At 39.9% G+C, this 24,734-nt stretch overlaps 1 protein-coding gene across 6 annotated transcripts in view; it reads right to left on the bottom strand.

Annotated features, from left to right (window-relative positions):
- The window catches only part of LOC106515866 (signal-induced proliferation-associated 1-like protein 2), a 138,434-nt gene that overhangs the window by 52,478 nt on the left and 61,222 nt on the right, over nt 1-24,734 (bottom strand). For all 6 annotated transcript variants that reach the window (XM_014005900.1, XM_014005902.1, XM_014005903.1 and 3 more), the window contains exons 3-8: nt 20,045-20,178; nt 18,749-18,937; nt 10,799-10,973; nt 10,508-10,611; nt 7,350-7,507; nt 4,925-5,501 (exon numbers count right to left, since the gene is read on the bottom strand). In XM_014005900.1, coding sequence (XP_013861354.1) covers nt 4,925-5,501; nt 7,350-7,507; nt 10,508-10,611; nt 10,799-10,973; nt 18,749-18,937; nt 20,045-20,178 — 1,337 coding nt within the window. The remainder of the gene's footprint in view (nt 1-4,924; nt 5,502-7,349; nt 7,508-10,507; nt 10,612-10,798; nt 10,974-18,748; nt 18,938-20,044; nt 20,179-24,734) is intronic.

The raw sequence follows: 24,734 nt of genomic DNA, 5'->3' as shown, positions 1-24,734 counted from the left end.
CCCTGACMCGGAGAAGGCACTCTRCCCTTTTCCGGCTCAAGACCATGGCCTCDGATTTGGAGGCACTGAGCCTCATCCCGGCCGCTTCGCACTCGGCCGCGAACCGCTCCAGCGAGAGCTGCAGATCTCGTTCCAATGAAGCCAACAGGACCACATCATCCGCAAAAAGCAGAGATGCGATCCTAAGGCCACTACAACGGATCCCCTCAACACCTCGGCTGCGCCTAGAAATTCTGTCCATGAAAGTAATGAACAGAATCAGTGACAAAGGGCAGCCTTGGCGGAGTCCAACTCTCACCGGAAACGAGCCCGACTTACTGCTGGCAATGCGGACCAGACTCTGACACCGGTCGTACAAGGACCTGACAGCCCGTATCAAAGGGCCCGGTACCCCACACTCCCAGAGAACCCCCCACAAGGCCCCCATTGGGACACGGTCGAACGCCTTCTCCAAGTCCACAAAACACATGTAGACCGGTTGGGCGAACTCCCATGTACCCTCCAGGACCCTGCTGAGGGTGTAGAGCTGGTCCAGTGTTCCACGACCAGGTTTGTGATTCCTCAGCACACAAAAAACAGAACAGRTTGTCCATTTAGTGCAGAAAACAAAACAAAAGAAAAAAAATGGCAGCATGTTTTGGACCTCACGCCAGGAAAACTTGTCTAATAAAAGCAGAACATGAGGCCACCCAGCTCGGAAACACCCCRGAGAGCAGGACGTTTCCACAAAGCCTTTTAGCTGCGTCTCACACTGAGTTTCCCTCCGTGTAGCAGCGACCAATCTGTTCGCGCCGGTTCGCATTACATCACAAGTCCGGCAGCCTGTAAATCCACTCAGAGAAACCTGATTCCATGCAAACTTTGGGACAGACACCTTTGGGACAAAGTCCTCAGCATCAACTCATAACCAGACTGCTGCTGCCATGCCTTTATTTTAATACTTACTCAGAGTTTCCACTGAGAATACACAGATATATTAAAAAATTTGAGGAAGACTAGCACAAAAGACGAGAAAATTATTTTTCTTGGCTAATCACGAATGCTAATATATACTACTGTGTCCTTTCTTATGATAAGTTGAGCAGACAAAGCTAAGTTATGCAGAATCTTTAAACACACCGAGCTGTGGATTCACTGCAAAACGTGATTAATGGAAAAAAAAAACAGTAAAATACGTTGTTTTTAGCAGGAAATCAACTGTTACTGCTGTTCTGCTGGTTGGAGTTTGATAAAAATAAATAAAGAAACATTCAAGGCTGTGAGAAGCGCAAGAAAGCACAAAAACCTGAATAAATCATGTTATTAAAAAGACAATCGGTGGTCAGATTAAAGGTTTGGCCAAGAAAAAAAAAGCAAAAACACAATAAATGCAAACAAGATTTCTGTGTTTTGCATAAACGTGGAGCTGATCACATGAATGTGGAGTTATAAAGATGGCTGAGGAAAAGCTGTAAAAGGAATTGGGGGTAAGATGACTTTGTGGGGATTTCTCAGCTGGAGCGAATATTAGGCCAAATGTCTTCTATTCTTAGTCYGCCAGACCCAAAAATGTATCCATGTTTCCACTCCTCCCCCTTAAAAACTGGGTTGGTGTCCTCTTTAAACTGCCTCATCCTCTACCTGCTCCCAGATATCCTCTGAAAATGACATCGTTTCTAATCTTTCATTCCATTTAACGAAGCTCCGCCTCCGACTTCCTGTTCCTGCAACAAAACCTCATAATGGTTCATCMTCATCAACCTGCGACCTGAACGCACCTCTGTATTCTGAGTCATATTCAGAGGGAAAATAATCCTCTCTGAAGCTCAATGAGTCTGTTTACAGAAGCTGCTGGTGGAAACGTCCAGAGACTGAGATGAAGGAAGTTGTGAACCTCAGTGAAGGTGAAGGTTAACCGAGCGAGAACATTTCTGACCTGATGATCAAAGCAAAGCAACAAGGGTTGTAACATTTTGAAAATACCCAGTTGTACCACAAAGAGATCACAGTTATTTCAAAGTAAAAGCACTTAAATATAAGGTGGTGATATTTTCCACAAAGCCAAAAAGTGATATTAAGATTTACCAGGTCACTTGGTTGGCAAACGGCCTTTTTCCTGTTTCTGTCTAGAAGTTGGCGTGACGAACATTCAAAAAGAAAGCTCGAGTAAAAAAAATGCTGCAGTGGGCCAACATCCTTCACACGTTACTGGAAAATAAAAGGGTCTGAAAACCCACTTGCGGTGCCACCCAGTTAATGTGTGGCTGACAGCCATAGGACCGTCATGCCAACTACTGTGTTTCCATAGTGATGCTGAGAACAGAAAAAGAAAAACTAAATGCTCCTTTCATTTGCAAAACACTGAGAGACAAAGACATAGTTTATATATGACAGATTTATGATTTGAACTACAGGTGAAACAATATATTGATGCACATCGATATATCGATTAAATGATATATGATTCAGGATCGTCATCCTATGCCCAGGGTTTCACCTGGTGTATTAGTATCGGTATTACTTTATTTCATATCACATCACATCGATCACAGACTTGATTTCGAGAAACGTATCGTCATCCAAACAAATCGATATAATATCGTATCGTGATAAAGCTGGGCAATAAAATAACGATGTATATCGCGATACACATGTGATCAGTATTAATACAACGTTGATAATTTTTCTGAACTCCGATTCAGAACCGCACTGCATTATGGGGGATGTAGGTAGAGGAAAGGCTTTAGCCGTTCGGCCTCTCACGGCGCAGCTAATCAAGCTTGGTGCCATCAACTCACTCACTCTTTGCTAAKCTAGCAGTAGCAATTTCATATTTCGCCTCATAACTGCTTCGAAATAAAARAGAACGACATGAAGTGAAAGGAGAAAATAATGCAACGGCTCGAGAGGAAATTGTGGATAAAAGAGGAAAGGTCAAGTCACAATTTTTGGTTGGGCAAAACAAAAAAACTCATCATAATTATCGAATTATCAATATAATTATCCATTTCGACTAGAGATGCACAATATATCGCGAATAAATCGTCATYACGATATCAGTGTGCGCAATATTCATATTGAAAGGACTGCTTGGAGTGCAGTATTTGTTGACTAATATACAGTATTTGAAGAGTTTGGAAGTTGTACTTTTCATGCTGATAAAGCCAGCAGGACAGAGTCTCACACCAGACACTAGCTGCGTTTCCATTGACCATGAAAATGCGCAAATCAGAATTTCAAAAATAAATTTGCTCAATGGAAACACGTCAATTTCGAAAAAAAAAAGTTCTTCGACAAAATGTTTTTGCGCTAGGATGAGGTGGTATTTCAGCCATATCAAAATTGGTGTGTTTCGCAAAACTGCAATGGAAACACTTTTTTCAGTCACGTGATCGACAACCATCTGTTTCTACTGGCGAAAAAGACGACGACGAAGAAGATAACAGGAAGTAGAAATAGTAGTAATATCACAAAACTAGTAAAAGAAAGTAGTAAACTCACCGACTACAATTTCCCAAAAACGCAGCATACGTAGCCGCTCCCAAGTACKGGCTTGTCACCGGAAAGCCTCGATAAGACGCWGACGTCTCCTCTAATGATGAGGGCTAGTGTTGCGGTAGCAACATGCTATGTGTTTACATCCATCGCCACCATGTTTGTAATGACTTATTGCGAGAAAAAACGTATTCACGCGTGACTTTATAGCATTTCTTACTTAACGGAAACACCGCAGTTGCGAAACTGTGTTTTTCGACATTAATAGAATATCGACAAAGTTTTGCGCACATTTGCAATGGAAACACAGCTAGTAATGCATTGTTAAAAATGCTAAAGATCACACAGAGTAGGAAGCACAGATTAGAAATGAAGAAAAAAAATTACTAAAAAAGCCATTTCGCACCTGAAATTGAATCACCCTCAYTTACAAATATTACCACCATCGCAAGATTTTTTTTATATCGTTCGAACCTAATATATGAAATGCTTATATCCGGATGCATTTTTAAACCATATCACCTGCCACGGTGTGTGTTCTTTGGTCTGTTGCGTTAGCATAATATTTTGTGAAAGAGGACAGTAATGAAAGTCTCAGAAAGTAATCACTGGATGCAAATAAGATTAAAAGCCATAAAAGCCCCATCACATTACAACATTTTAGACAACTTAAATGCCAAATTATGAAACCTCTTTTACGTCTAAATTACTAATAAAAGTTATAAATTTAATCAATTTGTTTGCAATACCCTATGCACACACTTAATCGGGTTCCAATTGGTTTATTTTATTCCATCTTCAATGAAGATGTTTTTAAGAATTTCACAAGTTGTCTAAAACCTTACAGTGTGACAGGGCCTTAATCAAGCAACATTAGCCATAACTCAGTCAACTTTATAGATATTTAGCTAAAGTTTAATGTGAGTGCAGCTGAGAGTCATTAAAATATAACATTAGATTGAGCAAAACATGACTTTTTAAAAAGTTGTCACAAACAGCTATAACTTTGTCATTTCTTATCATAAAAGGAACAAAAGGCCTTTTCTCCWATTGATGCAGTAAGCTGGATGCTCTGATTTTGTCTCATTTCTGCAGCTTTTTGTTTAATATTAGCACAACCTGGACGGCACCCTGCTCCATCCATCAGAACACGCTCCATCAGCAGCAAATGCTTTAATTGTTTTTACTCTAATCTGCTCATTACGCTGCAAATAATCCTGATGTCAAACCGAAATGAAACTCACAATTACCCCCAGTGAGAGCAAATGCAAAACGATTTCCTCTCTCAGTGAGAGGGTTGCACAGTTTTAAAGCCGACTAATGTCAGTTTTATGTTCTGTTCGAGATTTAAACTGCAGGATTAGGTCGTTTACCTCCAGAGTCTAATCCTGCCGTCATTAAAACCTCAAAGATATTGAGATTATTGGAGTTGAGTCTTTAAGGGTATTACCTCGAGTCTTTGCACCATCTCTCGGATGTCTTCTCCGCAGTTGTCGTGGGCGGACAGCATGATGCACTCGCCTCGCTCGTAGAAGATCTTGATGCTCATAATCCCTGAGGTCCAGCCGATGACGTCGCGGCACGAGCAGTTGAACGTCACGTTTTTGGACTCCTCCTCGATGAGCACGATGAACTCGTTGGATATGCCGAGCAGGCTGTCCACGTCCATGGACTGGCCGAAGTCCCGGGCGCACACGCTCCAGGTGATGGCGCCGACACTTAACAGGTGCGCGTCCTTCCGGGGCTTGACCTTCTCCTTCTTCTTGGCGCCGAGCGTGATGAAGCTGAATTTGACGGTCGAGTCGACGGTGGCTGTGCTCACGAAGTTCTCCGCCAGGTCCTTCAGGTACTCCTGCCGCGTGCGGGTCGCCATGGCCCGGAACTTCTCCGATTTGTGGGCGGCGTTCTCGCCGTTGATGACCTTGGCGAGCAGGAAGTCCCTGAAAACTGCAGACTTTGGGAAGGTTACAGACTTGGGAATGGGAGGTCCAAACGGAGGGACGTCCTTGGATCTGGAAACAGCCACGCTAAACAAACAAACAAACAAACAAACATTCATCAAATACTGCAGGGATGATTAGGAAGAGCTTAAAGGAACTAAGCCAGGGATGGACAACTGAAGACTAGTGGGCAAGATGACTTCTGTCCGGAACGCCAATAAGGTCCCGCCTCCATTTTTTTTTGGAGGCAGACTATCTGTTCACAGAATTTCAAGGCAAATTGATGTGTTTAGTCTGCTTAGAATCGTTGTYTGCCATAAAGGATTTTAAATATAAGTCGCTGCTAYGACACGTTGCACAAAGCTAAATATGAGAAGTTTACTGAAGTTGCAAGCATATAAACAGGCTTTTTACCAGAACCAAGCAGAAGTCTGCACTCAATACATCTTTTGTCATTGTACGTTAGCTCGCTAAAGTAAACAAGTGTTTATTTTTGTTTGTTTCCAACGTTTTGTCTTCATCTTTATTAAACAAGAGTTAAAGCATCGTGATAACATCCTGTGTAACATCGCAAAAAAAATGCATAGACACCTGAATTTCCCCTCCGCGGGACAATAAAGGTTATTCTATTCTATTCTTTTCTATTCTATTCTATTCTATTCTATTCTATTCTATTCTATTCTATTCTATTCCATAAACTCTAATAAATAGTTAGCTCAAATGTTTGCATTTATGCACTTTGTCAGCATCAGTCTGACAAACATGGACCTGAGATCCCGCATTAAATCATTTTCATTTATTTCATTCATAAAAACAACAAATAGTGCATAAAAAAAACAAAGTAAACCAAAACCACTTCAACTGGATTTAGATTTGTTAACTTCCATTGAAAATTATTTTACTTATTTTAAGATGTTTTTATTATTTATTTAAAAAACTGACAGTAATTAAGGTTTTTCTGTATTTAGAGCATCAGATAATATTTTATGTTTTATCCGGGGGGGTTAAGAAACTGTACTTCATGCTGTTTTTTGTTTCACTGCTAATACAGCAGGTGTCTTTTTAAAATGAAACTGTCATATTGGAATGGAAATGGTGTATTAATTGTTTTTTTTTTTGCTCTAAATCCAGAGCAGAAAGAAATCAATGTTATACTTAAATATTTGTTCTGTTATTGCACGTCATATTGTCATCAAAATATTAACCAATGTTATCGAATATGCAGCCCCAACAACAAAAAGAACAACTGTTCTACATGCATTTGAGCATGAAATATTGTAAGTTACTGCAATGTATGTTGGTTTTGTAAACATAAATATACACAAACGGTGTTTAAATGGCAGCGTTATTACATTTGGGTAAGTGTGCAGCAATATGTGGCCCTCAAACAAAAAGAAATCCATGGTTTAAGTTGCCCTTCCCTGAGCGAGACTATAAAAGCTTTAATGTTTAAATCATACGGCATTGAAGAAAATGACTTTTCAGAGGAGGAAATCAGAGTAATCTGCAGCGTTCAACAAGCCCTATGTTATTAGCGATGTTACCTTGACTTTAACAAAAAAAAAAAACTGACAAAGTTCCAAGTCCTAATTTCAAGGTGTGTGTGAAGATAATAACTGTATCATCAGCGAACAGATCAGAAGTGCCCTGTGATTCCTGCACAGCTCTATAAAGTCATGACAGAAAGCGCAGGAGGAACACGGAGGAACTATTATTATCGCTCTTTCAAATTTGAACCTCTAAAAGTCCATTTGCCGTGAAGACATTTACGCAAAGCCCATGGAGCGATAAACGCGTTCTCCTTTATTGTCATTAGCACGTTAGTTTCCTCCTTATTGCAGGGTTCAACTCTGCCCGTCCTTTTTTTTTTTCTTTACAGAGCTATAATTTGGACAGAGAAATAAAAACTAATAAAACTGTTTTTGTTCTGCTCACCTGTAGCAGACGTTCTCAGTGCAGGGGTTGTGGACTTTGACGATGACAAACACGTGTTGGAAATGAGAGCGAATGTTTTTGGGGGTGAAAGGAAGCGCCCCCGGCTCCTGGAACACGATGGTGACGATGTCGTTGCCGATGTGCCTCTTTCTTAATAACTAAATAAATAAAAACAGAAAATAGAGTCAAATCCAGACAAATACAATTAATAAAAAAAATGTTATAACATTAAAAACTGGATCAAGTCCAAAAATAAATAATTTCTGTTCGTTCGCTGCTTTATTACKTCCTAGAATTGTTTTAATTTTAAACTGAAAAGTAAAACTTATGCTGGGGAGGAAGAGATATCATTAAATCAAATTAATGACTTTTTTTGCGGATTGAGTGTTTTCTCCCAAACTCATTTTACACCTCTTGTATTGTTGTTGGACTGAACTGATACTTAACCTCATTCTGTCTGGGATGAGGGTCAGAAYGAGACCAAAACAAGCAGGATTAAAGGGTCCGGGGGTGAATTGGAAAGGATGGAGGGATGAGTGGAGCTTGCTGGAAGATTACCACCAGGGATTAAATTAAAGTATCCCACYGTACAATACGACTGGAGAAGAAAAGAGAAAGACCCTCCGGCAGCCAATCACAGGCCTGAGGTGCAGTTCAGACTGGACGCACACASCCTCCATTATTTATCAYAGTGTGAACGCTGAGTCAGCATTCACACATCAAAATGTTGGTTTCAAACAGGACTGGTGCAATTAACTTTATTATTCAACTTTATTATTTAACTTTATTATTCAACTTTATTATTTAACTTTATTATTCAACTTTATTATTTACCTTTATTTCACATTTTTAAAAATTCACAATTTAAAACATTAAGATTAGTTATTTATTTTTAAGTTTTCTTTGAAATCTGCTCTAGAATAGTTGCTCTGTTAATTACCCTCTTATGGCACTTTAGGTTTTTAGCAAGACTTGTGCTATGTTTAGCTTTTAGGTAATCTTTGCCTTTAGGATTTATAGCTAGCCTTTTGCTAATTTTAGTTTTCAGCTACCATTGCGCCACCTTTAGTGTCTAGCTAGTCTATTGCTAATTTCAACCATCACATTGCTATTTTAGCTATAATAAGTTTTTTGATATTTTTAGCTAGCATTTGCTACTTTTAGCCTTTAGCTAGCCCTTTAATAATTCTAGCTTTCAGCTACCATTTTGATACTTTTAGTTTTTAGGTCAACCTTGCTAGTCTTTTGATATTTTCACTCAGTATTTTGCTACTTTTAGATTTAATAAGATTTTTTGCTGCTTTTAGCTAGCCTATTGCTTTTTTAGCTAACATTTTGCTACTTTTAGCCTTTTGCCAAATTCAACCAACTTTTTGATACTTTTAGCTTATAGTTTGCCTTTTACTTTAGCTACATTTTTTGTAGTTGTAACCGTTAACTAGTTTTTAGACATTAGACATTTCCTCTTTTGGCAAACCTTGTTTCAATTTTAACGAGAATTTTTCTATTTTTAACTTAATCTTTTGCTACTTCTAATTTTTACCAAGCCTTTAAAGTTCAGTAACCATTTGGTTTATTTTGTGTTTTAGCTAACTTTCTCATACTTTTGATTAAACTTTCTTTTTTAGGTAGCATTTTGTTCCTTTTAGCTCCTGTTCTGCTCCTTTAAGCTCCTGTTCTGCTCCTTTTAGCTCCTGTTCTGCTCCTTTTAGCTTCGGTTCAGCTCTTTTAGCTTCTGTTCAGCTCCTTTTAGCTTCTGTTCAGCTCCTTTTAGCTTCTGTTCAGCTCCTTTAAGCTCCTGTTTAGCTCCTTTAAGCTCCTGTTCTGCTCCTTTTAGCTTCTGTTCAGCTCCTTTTAGCTTCTGTTCAGCTCCTTTTAGCTTCTGTTCAGCTCCTTTAAGCTCCTGTTTAGCTCCTTTTAGCTTCTGTTTAGCTTCTTTTAGCTTCCGTTCAGCTCTTTTAGTTTCAGTTCAGCTCCTTTTAGCTTCTGTTCAGCTCCTTTTAGCTTCTGTTCTGCTCCTTTTAGCTTCTGTTCAGCTCCTTTTAGCTTCTGTTCAGCTCCTTTTAGCTTCTGTTCTGCTCCTTTTAGCTTCTGTTCTGCTCCTTTTAGCTTCTGTTTAGCTTCTTTTAGCTTCCGTTCAGCTCTTTTAGTTTCAGTTCAGCTCCTTTTAGCTTCTGTTTAGCTCCTTTAGCTCCTGTTTAGCTCCTTTTAGCTTCAGTTCAGCTCTTTTAGCTTCTGTTCTGCTCCTTTTAGCTCCTGCTCTGCTCCATTTAGCTCCTGTTCAGCTCCTTTTAGCGCCTGCTCTGCTCCTTTTAGCTCCTGTTCTGCTCCTTTTAGCTCCTGCTCTGCTCCTTTTAGCTCCTGTTCAGCTCCTTTTAGCTCCTGCTCTGCTCCTTTCAGCTCCTGTTCAGCTCCTTTTAGGGCCTGCTCTGCTCCTTTTAGCTCCTGTTCAGCTCCTTTTAGCTCCTGTTCTGCTCCTTTTAGCTCCTGTTCTGCTCCTTTTAACTCCTGCTCTGCTCCTTTTAGCTCCTGTTCTGCTCCTTTTAGCTCCTGTTCAGCTCCTTTTAACTCCTGTTCTGCTCCTTTTAGCGCCTGCTCTGCTCCTTTTAGCTCCTGTTCAGCTCCTTTTAGCTTCTGTTCAGCTCTTTTAGCTCCTGTTCAGCTCCTTTTAGCTCCTGTTCTGCTCCTTTTAGCTTCTGTTCTGCTCCTTTTAGCTCCTGTTCAGCTCTTTTAGCTTCTGTTCAGCTCTTTTAGCTTCTGCTCTGCTCCTTTTAGCTCCTGTTCAGCTCCTTTTAGCTTCTGTTCAGCTCTTTTAGCTTCTGTTCTGCTCCTTTTAGCTCCTGTTCAGCTCTTTTAGCTTCTGTTCAGCTCTTTTAGCTCCTGTTCTGCACTCAGACAATGTTTGAACAGAAACCGGAGGGTCAGGGTCTTTTTCTTCAGATTAACAAAGAACTTCYTYATTAAAYGGCTGAAACTCAAACAGACACAAAGCTTTGTCTAATATCACGGCTGGTCCGTCCTGCGGGACGACACGATGATTAAAATCCTGCCACCGTCACCATGGCAGCGCTCATGTTCTAAACCAGCGTGGTGAAAACGACTACAGGACGCGAGGTGGTCCGCTGCTGGGGGGCAGGGCTACGAGGCGCTCGGCTGACCTGCTGTCGGTTGTTGGGCGTGTAGGGCAGCATGGTGGACACGTGGAACATCAGCTCGTAGTCCTTGTAGGTGGTGTACAGAGAGTGAGTTCCTGTAGAGTCGGCTGYAAGAGAGCAGAGCCACACGAGGTCACAGCCTCATTACAGAAGGTCATTATGTCAAATAATCTGCTGGATTAATCAAACACAGATTAACAAGATACGGGCTGAACAAGCCACAGTAAAAGCAGCGTTAAGCGCAGAAGAGGTGCAGGATTAGAGGTGTGTTCAGGTTTGTGTGCTTCGGCTTACTTTTGTTATCCAGCTGAGCTCTGTATTTGGTGAAGCCTTTGAGCCGCACCCTCTGACCGAGCAGATCCAAGAACTCCTCCAGCGCCGGACCGCCACTTTCATTGTTGTACATTTCCTCCTCCGTGCTCTGGCCCGTCTTACAGTAAAGCACCCCCACCTTGTGCTGGAAGCTCAGCTGGAGGGAGGAGACACACACAGACACCCGCTGAGCATCACTTCCTGTCACTGACGGCGAGCTTTCCATCACGTCGCAGCTATGAACCTTCCAGGAGAGGCCCGAAATCCCCGTTTTCCTAAAGTCGGGCTGCGTTTCCTCAGGAGCTCCAAACAGAGAATAAATCATGTGATTAGCTGCTATTTAGAGCAGCTGTGGAGCAACAAGGGAGGGGAATTAAACACAGAAAAAAAACACCAGTTCATGATAGAAAACTTCATAAATTATCTTCATTAGAAGCTAAAACTTTGAGCTAAACGAGTTTGTTTTAGCACCGAACTATAGCAAAGAAATAGAAAAAAAAACTTTTTATGTTTCATCTTATCTTGAGAAATTAAAAAGTTGTGGCCGTTTCAGTGTAACTTTGAAAATACCAGGTCATATAACTGAATTACTGTCACATGTATGGCAGGCCATTTTAACATAAAATCAGATTCACCACACTTACATTCCACATATCTGAAATTGGTTTATGACCAGACATATTAGTTAATAAAATATCTCTAATTATATTTTGACTTGTCAATAATAGTTATAGATATCTCTAACAGGGTTCCTACAGCTTAACGCAGGTTAAATTTAAGACTTTAAGACTTTTTAATGCCACTTAACATGAAATTTAAGACCAACTTCACTTATTGTGAAACTTGTTATTGACAGTTTTACCCAAATGTTTATTTTAACACAAAACACCGAGCTGTGAGAGGCATTCTGTAAATTATCCACCTTCTTTCTTCCTTTCAGGGTCATGAGGGTCACTGGTGCCCACATCCAGCAGTCACTGTGTGAGGGGCGGGGTATAAATCCATAAATTATTTTAAAAAATAAATGTTACCAATTATTTTAATATTTAAGACAAAATACGATCATCYTTCTTGCAATGTGTTAAATGTGACCTAATATGGGGCTCCTAGAACAAGTTAGGATCCATCTGTGGGCTATACAAAACCTGTTCATTTGATTTAATTCACTAAATTAATTTCAGATAATGAACGCTCACCATTTAATTTCCGCCTGTTMTTCAGCTCTCTTCAGAACTCCAACCTTTTGTTTACATTAGCTCCGCCCTCCTCCAGAAGTTTAATTTCAGTTTCCTTTCAGTTGAAAGTACTATTTTTCCAAAGTAGTTCATGGTGAAATTATTTACACAAAYTTTCTTTAATATTGCTAGAACATTGCCATAAAAATAAAAATAAAGTAAAATTAAAATAAAATTAAGCCACACGTCTCTGTTCTCCATGACGGCTCTAAAACAGCAGAACCGTCCTGTGAAGAAGTGGGCGGAGTCTCTGCTTGGGTTAAATGGAAACGGGCTGGGCTCAGGTTGGGGTGGGCTGGAGTGCGACTTGTGACGTCACAAGTAGCGGTGTTTGAATCAGTTCAAGATAGAGAAAAATACATTTACTTATAGTAAAAATACCATGGTGTTCAACACCATTATCATTTATTTAAATACCTGCATGACCAGGAAGTAGAAGTAAAGCGCCAACAGAGATGCGGGCTCCTTTGTCGGTCCATTTCCTCCAACAAAGTGTTTGGAGCAGATGTAGGTACCCCTCCTCACATTCTTCCGGTCGAAGCCAACTCGACCACAAAGATCACATTTCTCTCCCTCTGAGTGATCAGTTTTGGAAACGGCAAAAACCAAACGCCTTGCATGCGAGGTTTTTCGGCATATCGGGTATCTCTATTGCAAGTCCCGTCACAACAACGCTTTATCGACACCGTTCTGACGTTCTTTGTTGTCGATGCAAACCACGACTGCTGCACTGCACTCGCTGCAGTTCCTTGTTTGATATACGGGGACTTGCTGACGTCACGTTACGTAGGGAGCTATTTTTAGTAACTACGACCAACGCTAYTGGACTGGCTTCAAAAGTAAGCAGCTGTGTTTCTATCGCAAATGTGCGCAAAACTTAGTCGATATTCTGTTGATGTCGAAGAACACAGTTTCGCAATTGCRGTGTTTCCATTAAGTAAGAAATGCTTTTAAAATCCCGCGTGAATACGTTTGTTCTCACGCCAAGTCATTACAAACATGGCGACAACGGATGTAAACACATATTGCTACCACGACACTAGCGCTCATCATCAGAGGAGACGTCGGCGTCTTATCGAGGCTTTCCAGTGACAAGCCCCTTATACTTGGTAGTGGCTACGTCAGCTGTGTTTTTGGTAAATTGTAGTCAGTGAGTTTACTACTTTCTTTTACTACTTCTGTGATTTTACTATTACTTCTACTTCCTGTTGTCTTCTTCGTGGTCGTCTTTTTCACCAGTAGAAATAGCCGGTTGTTGATCACGTGACTCCCGTGATGTGAAAAAAGTGTTTCCATTGCAGTTTTACAGAAAACACCAATTTTGATACGGCCGAAAATCCACCTCATCCTAGCGCTAAAACATTTTGTCGAAAAAAGGATGTTTTTTTTTTCTAAATTGACGTGTTTCCATTGAGCAAATTTATTTTCAAAATTCTAATTTGCGCATTTTCATGGTCAATGGAAACGCAGCTACAGTTTCCGGAAAGTTGAATAAAAATCCAGCCAGTTTAGCATGATGCTAACGTTTTGGTGACGCACACAGATTATTGCCTGCCTTTTGTCCTTTAGGTGGCAGAAAATAAAAATAAAAAAAACGCCTCAGGTCAGGAGCCTAAAGCTCAAAGTTGTGAATAAAATGTCAATCTGCTAAAAAAAATCAGGTTTTCTCCTCGGTGTGATAGCCAATGAAAGGTCTATAAAGCACAACAAATTGGAACTGTCCTTTTCCCTGTTACAGGTTATCAGTTCTCAGTGTGCCCCCGACATGGTTGTCATGGCGACGCCTTTGTCGGGCCCGTCTGCTCTGTATCCACGCTGCTGCGATGATGGAMAGCTATTATAACTTCCAGCCCAGTGGAATTGGCATGATGCACAGTGATGAGCTCCTCGCGTTTTTTCCCTCTATAATTACATGGATTTACTTGACCTCCTGCTCCTCTTAACAGACCGGCCAACGGCAAGGACAACCCTGCAGGCCCTTTGGTGCCGACGTGCTGCTGCTTGAAAAGAGACAAACTCTGGGATTCAAGTTGAGCCTCTTTGTTTAAAGATTTAACGTCTCTTTTGTCAGGCAGCTTCTGAAAGAAACCGTCTATCCGTTGGTGTTTTCCTGATTGTTCGGCAGTGACAGGAAGAATTCAGAGCTTTTCATTTTGTGCTTTAGACTCATCTTAGACCAAGCAGACCCTCTTAGAGGAAGACAGAGGYGCACAAACACTCCAGACTTCACGAGTGGACGGAGAAACGAGGGCAGCGTGGCCCCTGGAGAGCACTCAGAAGCACCTGAGGGGTCCGGCAGTGTACTGAAGAACAACACGCGGTTCGGCTGTGACATCTGTGTACACTGTGGTGATGTAACACAAAACAGCTCCCCAAGCATGGCCCCGACACTCCAGCACCATTATACCATTACACAAACATCTATTTCTAGTCATGGCACTGCAGCTTTCTGTTTCCCACAGCACAGACAAGGCTCGTCACTGACTCTGTTTTTTTTAATTTTTTTATTATAATCATAAAACAGGTAACCAGAGGAAGTTTGGAAGTAGGGCTAGGCGGTATGACCTCAAATTCATATCAGGGTTTGAATTTAATCCCTTCACGGTAATGGTATATATCGCGGTAGAAAATTATCATAAAAAGCAAAGATAATGTAATTTTTAGAGCATTTATTTAGCAGAAAACTGTAATCATAATCAAACCCAGCATTTTTGCTATGCTGATGATAGTCGGTTATATTTCTCCATAAAACCTGATGAAATCAATCCATTAYTTAGATCAGTGGTTCCCAACATATCTTCTTCAAATCCCGCCTTTCTTACTTCCACCCCCCCATATCACAGTATCTTATGTAAAACAAATCACAACTAAAGCTGTGCTGAATCTATATCAGCAAATATTRCAATGTAAACACCACAATCGATAACATATCAATATTAATCCATACTGTGCAAGAAACAAGTGTTAGCATCATGCTAATTAGCTGCTAATATACAGTCTAAACACCATAGAAAACTGCTAGCGTAATGCTAATCTTTTAGAACACTCATACAGGAAAAACACATTTTCTCGATAGTTTAAAACACAAACATTAAACTACAGTTACACAAAAGTTTAATTTTGCAATAACAAATAACATAACATGTTTGACAATTTATTTAACTGTAAACGTACAAGTTTTCTTAGATTTGCTTCTTTTAAAGCCACTTCTGGTTTCACTTAAAGTCCTTTAGAACAAAAGTCTACAACTTATAGTGYCCCTTAGTGGAATGGAGGGGGTCCAGACAGCACCCCACCTCTACCAAAGATGCATAATAATTTAATAATGATTACAAACTTTTATACAGAGTTTTAATTATTTAAATGGACTTGTTTTGATCTTTATATACAAACCATAAATGGACATTTTCAAAACCTCTAAGCAGACAAGGTTATGCCCCTCGGTACCCCTCCAGGTTGGGAACCCCTGACTTAGATTACAAGCATGTCTTAAAGACATAAAACATGGATTACTCTTAATTTTTTTTGCTTCTAAACTGAAACAAGACAGAAGTTGTGGATTTTTRGACCTGAGATTTAAGGAATGAACTTGATATCTGGACTACCTTCAGTGGCTTGTTGCTGTGACCCGGCCCACACCAAACATCTTATTTACATTTATAAGAAGTGTCTTTTTAGCGCTGCACTAACAAACTCAGCAGGCGGTGGATTGCTCTCTTGAAACGGTGGAACGAATCATGTTTAAGCTTGAATTAAAGGTCTGATTCATAAACCGCTCAAGGCTCCTTTTTTTAACCGTTTATAACAAATAACAGAAACACATTTGTGATTTCATTCACTTTAAGCCACATTTAATTTTAACAGCCTGGTGTATTTTCCCTCCCGGTCCATCTGTGTGTTCTGTCATTACGATGTGAAATACAGCCACATATGTTCTGTTCTCTTCTTACATCCATGGTCATTACAGCGAGGCCATAAACCAACTTTAAGAGGTCTTTCTGCAGCGCTGATCCCGAGGAGACTGCAAACATTGTCTCTCTCTGGGACACCCTAACTCAGTCCGTTTTATACCCGGGAAGATATTTAACACTTCTGTGTCCCAAAGCCACGATCCAGGGACACGCTGAGCCCGAWCAGAGCCTGGTTCTGGTTCTGTGGAGGGGTCGAGCTGCTCAGTCGCTCTCTTATAATTAGAGATGCCACATGAACAAACATAATACTTTATTATGAAAGAAAAAAAACGTGTCTGAGGAGGTTTTTCCATTGTCAACTGGAAAGACGAGCAAATGTTAACAAGTGTAATTAAACTAATAAGCAGTCTATTTTCTGATTATTATTATTTGACCACCGGCTAATCCACCAACTCCCACTGAAAATTTTAATTCCACTGGAAGGCCAATTAAAGGTCTTGTGTTCACGCAATAAATCACAATTATTTGCAATTTTATTATGGAAAAAAAAAACCTCAAGATGTCAATCTCCATCTAGAAACAACAACACGGCTATACTTCAGCTACACAAACACTGGTCATTTTTATTATGAAGCACAGAAAAAATAAGCTTTTTTCTACAATAAATGTCTGAAATAAATGTTCTAAAGCCTTAAATATTATTTACCTGTACATTAGAATTTAGGTTATCCATCACTGTTTTAATTCACAAACTAATAACCAGATACAAAAACACAACTGTACGTCTCTACGAAGTAGTTTGACATTTTAGAGGACAGTTTTCTGAGAGTCACAGGAGACGTTTCTCTTGTTCAGTTCAGTGAGGAATCATAACTGGACACCGCTTCATTACCCATGATGCAGCGGTGAAAAATGACATTTAAGAAGAAGAAAAAAAGCAACCATCTGATGCAGCCGTGCCACCGTATGGAGCCTTTTCACCCGCGGTGCCTTTGGTACAAAGTCAGACGTGATGGACACGAGCTCCGCGGGGAACGAGAAGGAACTGCCGCAGCCCTTCACTGATTTGATAAATAAAACAAGTCGAGCTCCTTAACTCGTCTGAGAGCCTGTGTTTAAACTGAAAACGACACAGAAGCCGCGGCTTCTTTATGTCTGCTTGTTACAAAAAACAGTGACGAGATTTTTTTGAATATTGGTCCAAACACCCAGACCTGGAAAAAACTCACTGTTTTTTTATGACCCTGTGACATTAAATAAGAGAATTTTCTACAAATGACTCGAATAAAACTTTAAGTTCTGCTGCCATCGTGTTGACGAAGAACCTGCAGAGATCTGACCTGTTTGTGTGTTTTACACTCGTGTGTTTAGACTGTATTTGAGTTATTCTCAAAGATATATAAAGTACGTAAGAAACAAATACTCGTAAGTAAAAACGAAAAATTCCTTAAAAGAGGGTGCTTTTAGCTACCCTTTAGCTACTTTTAGCTTCTGTCTAGCCATTTTCAACCTTTAGTTTTCAGCTAACTTTATCTACCCTAAGCTTTTAGCCAGCTAACAGTTATGTTCAGCTTCTAACTATAATTTTTTTTACTTTAAGCTAGCCTTTTACCACATTTAGCTTCTAACTAGCCATTTGCTACCTTTAGCTTTGAGCTAGCTTTTGCTACTCTAAACTTTTAGCCAGTCAATAGTTATGTTTAGCTACTAACTATAAACTTTTACTATAGCTTTTTGCCATTTTTAGCTTCTTTCTAGCCATTTACTACCTTTAACTTTTAGCTAGTCCTTTGCTACTTTTAGCTTTCAGCTAGCTTTTGCTACTCTCACTTTCTAGCCAGCTAATAATTACGTTCAGCTTTTATCATTTTTTACTTTAAGCTAGCCTTTTGCCATGTTTAGCTTCTATCTAGACAGTTGCTACCTTAATGTTTAACTAGCCTTTTGCCACTTTTAGCTTTTAGCCAGCCAATAGTTACTTTTATCTTCTAACTATCCTTTTTTGCTTTAAGCTAGACTTTACAACTTTTTGGCAGCCAATAGTAACTTTTAGCATCTAAATATGCTCATTAACATTTAGCTAGGGTTTTGCCACTTTTAGCTTCTATCTAGCCATTTGCTACCTTTAGCTTTGAGCTAGCTTTTGCTACTCTAAGCTTTTAGCCAGTCAATTGTCATGTTTAGCTACTAACTATAAACTTTTACTATAGCTTTTTTTTCCCCATTTTTAGCTTCTTTCTAGCCATTTACTACCTTTAACTTTTAGCTAGCCCATTGCTACTTTTAGCTTTTATCTAGCAATTTTCTACTTTTAGCTTTCAGCTAGCTTTTGCTACTCTAAGCTTCTACCCAGCCAATAGTTACACTTAGTTTTCGACTTCTATCATTTTTTACTTTAAGCTAGCCTGTTGCCACCTATAGCTTCTATCTAGCAATTTGCTACCTTTAACTTTTAGCTAGCCCTTTGCCACTTTTACCACTTTTCAAAAACAGTTGCCACTTTTATTCCAAAGGTTTCCCAACAAAATGAAAGTTTTAGCTTTTTTTTACACAAAGCCTCCCTCTTCGGCCGGCAGAAGCAACCCGTTAATTTGCCTCCTTCATGGTTGAACCTGCAGGGTGACGACTGCAGACGCATGCTGTGATGACGATGCTAAGATGAAAGTTTAGGGACGAACAATTGCATAAATCCACACAGAGTTGTTGTCGGGACAGAAAACATCAAACGGTTCCAGCTAACAGGGAGTTTGAGCCCAGACCGGTGCTGCTGGCGTCAGAGTACTCACCCCCTGCTCGTCCAGTTTCAGGAGCTGCTCTGGGACTTTGGGGGAGTTGATGGCCAGCCTCAGACACTGGATGTTCAGCTCAGGGATGACGTATTCCAGCACCTCCTTCAGCGGCAGCCCACGGGCCGTCCCGTGTCTCGCCGTGGACGGAATGGCGTCCTCCAGGATGGCTCCTCGAAGGGTGGTCAACTGAAATAATCAAGTTTTTATTTTCAGATAAAGCATGTCTCATCTTAAAATGATCCTAAAGACACAGGAAATATGCATTTATTACAAACAACGCTTGGGTTAGCGCTCCATTACGATGCATCCGGACCACATTAGGAAGTCAAATTTTAAATAACTCACACGGGCTAACTGAACTGTGTATGTGAAGTGACTTGTGTTCATTGAACCCATTAATGTGGCCACTCTGTAAGCCCGTGTTTACATCCATAAATCCCATTTCCGTCCACTCAGCGTTTGGACACGAGCATCAGCAGTCAATGGCCATCTGACAGAGAGGCTGTCTGAAAATCAGATTACTTAACAAACTTAGTGAGGAGGAGGAGGAGGAGGAGGAGGAGGAGGAGGAAGGAGCGGAGAGGGCACCGAGGCTAAATGAGAGGAATTAACACAAACAGACACAGCAGTGGTCGGGAAGTTGAAAGCACTGTCTGCGTGCTGCGTGCGTGGCCACCGTGACCCAGATATGTTGTTTTATCATAAGAGGGGGCGGGKCTTCAAAGCAAGAATGGTGGATATCAGTGACATTTGGCTGCCTGACTCGTCTGTTGCACCTGAATTATTCAGAGGATGAGACCAACCAGCATCAATCAGGGAAAGCTCTCAGTCCACCAGGGACACTCAGGCAAAGCAGCTCAGTTTTTAGATTAATCATGTTGTGAGGGTGTGTGTGTGTGTGTGTGTGTGAGAGAGAGAGAGAGAGAGCGACGATCACAGCGACTCTGAAAGACAGTTTCAGTGTCTGATTGACTGACCGGAACGTTTGGACACGCTGAGGGGCTCCGAGCAAATTTACTTCTCCTGCCTGCCTGAGCACTGAGCTGAATGACCTTAAAATACCAACAATATGTGAAACAGAAAACAGAGACGCTCTACTTGCTCAAAAGTAAATAAATAAATAAAAGCCTTTGAGCTACTAGAAGAGGTTATCTTCAGAGGTTCTGCCTCGTCACAGCTGCACTGTTTTTGTCACGCTCTCTTGGACTCCAGTTCAGTTCTGTGACTGCAGCTGTTTCGGCTCGTATCGGTTTAAAACGGGCCGAGTGTTGAAACGGGTTAGTAATCAGTTACCTGGCTGGTTCTGAAGGTGATCCGGTAGTTGTACTGCATCCCCTCTTTCTCCTTCCCCTCGTCCAGTTTCTCCCTGCGGATGCTCACGGCCACAGGACCCAGATTGTCGTCGAAACCGAAATAGTTTTGGTGCTCTGGAGGAAAAACAGCAAAAAGATGCATTAAAAATAGTTACAATTATTCTTTAAGCTTTAGCTACCATTCTGCTACTTTTAGCTAGCCTTTTGTCGTTTTTAGATTCAAGCAGTGGTTATTTTTAGCTTTTAACTAGCTTTTTCTACTTTTAGATTTTAGTCAGGCTTTTGCTACCACCAGCTTTAAGCTAGTTTTATTTATTTATTGCTATTTTTAGGTGGTAGTTAGCTGTTTGCTACCTTTAGCTTTTTAATTAGCTTTTTGCTATTTTTAAATTATGGCCATTGTATTTATTTTTGGAGTCAAACTAGCTTTTTCTACTTTTAGATTTTAGCCAGCCTTTTGCTACCTGCAGCTTTAAACTAGTTTATTTATTTATTGCTATTTTTAGGCGGTAGCTTGTCATTCGCTAACTTTAGCTTTTAGTTAGCCTTTTGCTATTTTCATATTCTAGCAGTTGTAGTCATTGTTAGCATCTCTCTAGCCTTATCTACTTTTGGCTTTAAACCAGCCATTTGCTACCTTTAGCTTTTAGCTAGTTTTTGTTATTTACAGGTGGTGGCTCACTATCACCTTTAGCTTTTAGCTAGTTTTTGTTATTTACAGGTGGTGGCTCACTATCACCTTTAGCTTTTAGCWAGTTTTTGTTATTTACAGGTGGTKGCTCACTAYCACCTTTAGCTTTTAGCTAGTTTTTGTTATTTACAGGTGGTRGCTCACTAYCACCTTTAGCTTTTAGCWAGTTTTTGTTATTTACAGGTGGTGGCTCACTACCACCTTTAGCTTTTAGCTAGTTTTTGTTATTTACAGGTGGTTGCTCACTACCACCTTTAGCTTTTAGCTAGTTTTTGTAATTTACAGGTGGTAGCTCACCACCACCTTTAGCTTTTAGCTAGTTTTTGTTATTTACAGGTGGTAGCTCACCACCACCTTTAGTTTTTAGCTAGCCTTTTGCTACTTTAAGCATCTAGCCAACCAATAGTTACTTTAAGCTAGTCTATTGTGACTTTTATATTCTATGTAGTGATTTGCTACCTTTAGCTTTTATCAAACATTAGCCACTTTCAGCTTATATCTAGCCTTTTGTTATATTTAGCTTTAATCTAGCCTATTATTATCTTTAGCTTTTACTAGCCTTTTTTCACTTTTAGTTTATATGTAGCCATTTGCTACATTTAGCTTTTAGTTAGATTTTTGCTACTTTAAGCTTCTAGCCAGCCAATAGTTACTTTTAGCTTCTACCTAGCCATTTGTTACCAGTCTCTTCCTACCTTATACCTTTTAGCTAACTTTTTTCTACTTTTAGCTGGTAGCTAGTCATTGACTATATTTGAATTTAAGCTAGTGTCTTGCTACCTTTATCTAACATTTAGCTGTTTAGCTTTGAGCTAGTGTTCTCCTTTCTGCTTCAATCTGTAAGTTTCAGCTTCTTCAGCAACTCAGCATTCACAGTTTTTTATTTGTTAAAATTAAAATTTTAAATCTTCGTTTCAGAAATATTCTGACCTCGGATCAGCAGAACATTATTTTTTTAAAACTGAATTGACTTCACAGTAAAGGTTTTGTGACAATCATTAGTGAGAGATGTCATAACTTGGATCAGAACCTGGGAGCTTCATTTTATTTTTAGAGACCTGGGATGAAAACTATGACCCAAATCCTTCACAGAAACCTGTGCAGGTTTATAAAACACACTCTGCAACAATGTTTTCACTATAGCTCAGCATTAATGATGAACTGATATCTTTAATTCATGAAGTGTGACATGYTCCTGCACCGGTGCATTTATCACAGTTTATCAGATGCAGAAATAATCGTTGTGCTGACGTTTATTCATGCTTTTATTTTGTAGGTTTTCTGTGTGGATCAGAGCACCTCAGGGCCCTCATGACGTCCTTTTGGTTTGGAGTATTTCTGCCCTCTTGGCGATCACAACTCAGGGTGGCACCCGGCTGAAGTGGGTGACACGCTGACACTGCAGCAAGAAGTGGGCGTGGCTTTAACCTGCTGGTTGATGTGACGTTTCTGTGCTTCTGCTGTTTCAGTTTTTTTTGTTTGAAACGTGTGGTTCTCTGCCTCTGTAACGTGCAGACGGTTGGACCAGGATCCGACCCGCCTGTCCGTCAAACCCAGCCAGTCTGGGCCCAACCCGACCATGACCCTAGATGAGATTAAGGAGGTATGGCTGATGGACTGGATTAGTAGATGAACTGGACGAGCAATTTGCATGAGCTGTTGATAAAAGGAGATTTGTATAAAATTCTAAATGAATATGGGGGGGGCGGGGCCCGGAGATTACGGACTAAACATCCATTAGTTCAATGACAGGTTGTGTGAAGAGCGACGGGTCAAACAGACGATGAGTTCAGATGAGTCAAGCTCTGAAAAAAGGTTCTGCTGATCCCCTGATGTTCGGCAGTTTATCAGGAAAACTAATGACCGCTTTGGTTTTAGTAAAATTTAGACATTTTAATTGATTTAACTTTATTTACCAAACAATTCTAACAAAAAAAAAAAATTAAGATCCAATAATTCATTTAAAATCGTTGTTCTATAAAATCTGCTTTATTTGTGCTTTCTTATGCTGCCTTTAGCTTTTAGCTACTATAGCTTTTAACTATGATTGTGCAAGCTTTTAGCAATTTTGCTAATTGTTGCTTTTAACTATGATTTGACTAATTTGAGCTATTAGCTACTGTTTTCTAATTGCAGCTTTTACATGTGATTTTGGTACATTTAGCTTTCAGCTACAGCAGCTTTTATTTGCTGTCTTGTTAAATATAGCTTTTAGCTATGACTCTGCACCAATTAGGCTGAGTTTTTCTTTTGCAGTTTTTTTAGTTTTAGCTTTTATCTCCAGTTTTGCTATGTTTTTATTTTAGCAATTTTTTTGCTAATTTCAGAGTTTAGCTACTGTTTTGTTAATTACAGCTTTTAGCTAGGGTTTTGTACATTTAGCTTTCAGCTGATTTTTGTTTCTGTTTTTTCAGTCAATCCTCCAAACGCCATGAAAACACAGTGAGGGGATGTAAACAGATTTTCATCACATTTCTGGAAAAAGAAATAAATGAATTTTGATTTTAGTAACTTTGGTTTATCTGACTTTACTTACCAAATATTTTCAAAATAAAAGACATCAATATCTCATCAGGTCCTTTAAAAATACTGTTCTCTACAATCTGCGTCAGCAAACCTGCTTTAGTTGTGTCTTCTTAGGCTCCCCTTACCTTTTAGCTAGTGTATTCCTCAATTTAGCTTTTGGCTACAGTAGTTTTTAGCTATGGTCTTGCTAAACGTAGCTATGCCTTCGCTAGCTTTTAGAAACAATTCAGCTAATTTTTGCTAACGCTACAGTTTTGTGAATTTCAGCTCTTGTTTATTTTCTTTTAATTTGAGGTTTTATCACCTGTTTCACTATGATTTAGCTTATTTCAGCTTTTAGCTTCTGTTTTGTTGATTACAGCTTTTAGCTAGGGTTTAGCTTTCAGCTGATTTTAGCTTCTGTTTTCTCAGTCGATCCTCCAAACGCCATGAAAACACAGTGAGGGGATGTAAACAGATTTTCATCACATTTCTGGAAAAAGAAATAAATGAATTTTGATTTTGTAACTTTTTGATTTATCTGACTTTACTTACCACATATTTTCAAAATAAAACGCATAAGTTCTGCTTGTTTTACCTTTAACAGTTCATTCTTCAACATGTTTCAGACGTCTTTAAGCACTGCTTTTATTGTGAAAATCCAATCTCTCTTATTTTTTCTGCTTCCTCATAAAATATTTGTTTTTGTTTATGGCTCTGTGGGAGTTTTTATGTTTTGTGACGCAATAAAAACCCAATAAAGACTTAATTTAAAAAAATGTCTAAAGTCAGGTGTACACAGGTTGTCCGTTATACCCGTGTGTGTGTGTGTGTGTGTTTAGAACAAGGACAGGAGCAAAGCTTCACACACTCCACGCTGTGTCTTGAGCAAACATTCTCTAATCCAGGCTAAAGCCGAGGAGATAGACCTGGATTCAGGAAACAACAGAAGCAAAGCCTCGGTGGAAGCGCCGACATTCAGCTGAAGACTGAATTCTGCGTCCACGCCACGAAGCACAAAGAGGCTAAAACAGCTAATTCTGCTCTCTGACATAAAAAGAAAAGAACCTGCAAGAATGATGAATTAATTGCATGAAGACAAAACTGAACTAACAGAAAAATATGTGGCTTGTCAGCAAGACGGAGAGGTCAACCGGTGTTAAGAGGCCATTAAGACCGGACGTGTCACCGGTGCTTATCTGACAGTTCTGGAAAGGTTGGAAAATGGATTATTTTGACAATCATGTCAAAGAGGTTCTATCTGGGTGTTTAATTTCCTGTCCTCCTGACCTCAAAGAACAGTGCAGATGCTCCTGAGATCTTAAAAAATAAACATTATGCTTTTTATTTCTGCTGATCAATGTTGCACCTCATCTCTTTTTGTTCCACATCTCTGTTAACACCCAGATTTATCACATTCGTTAAGTGACTCAGACTATGGAGCTAATTTGTGGCCATAAAGCATGTTTAAAAA

This window comes from Austrofundulus limnaeus, unplaced genomic scaffold (assembly GCF_001266775.1).
Source record: "Austrofundulus limnaeus strain Quisiro unplaced genomic scaffold, Austrofundulus_limnaeus-1.0 Scaffold33, whole genome shotgun sequence".
Taxonomy (NCBI): Eukaryota; Metazoa; Chordata; class Actinopteri; order Cyprinodontiformes; family Rivulidae; genus Austrofundulus; species Austrofundulus limnaeus.
Note: the sequence above shows the minus strand (reverse complement) of the source record. Positions and strands in the feature narration are given on the sequence as shown.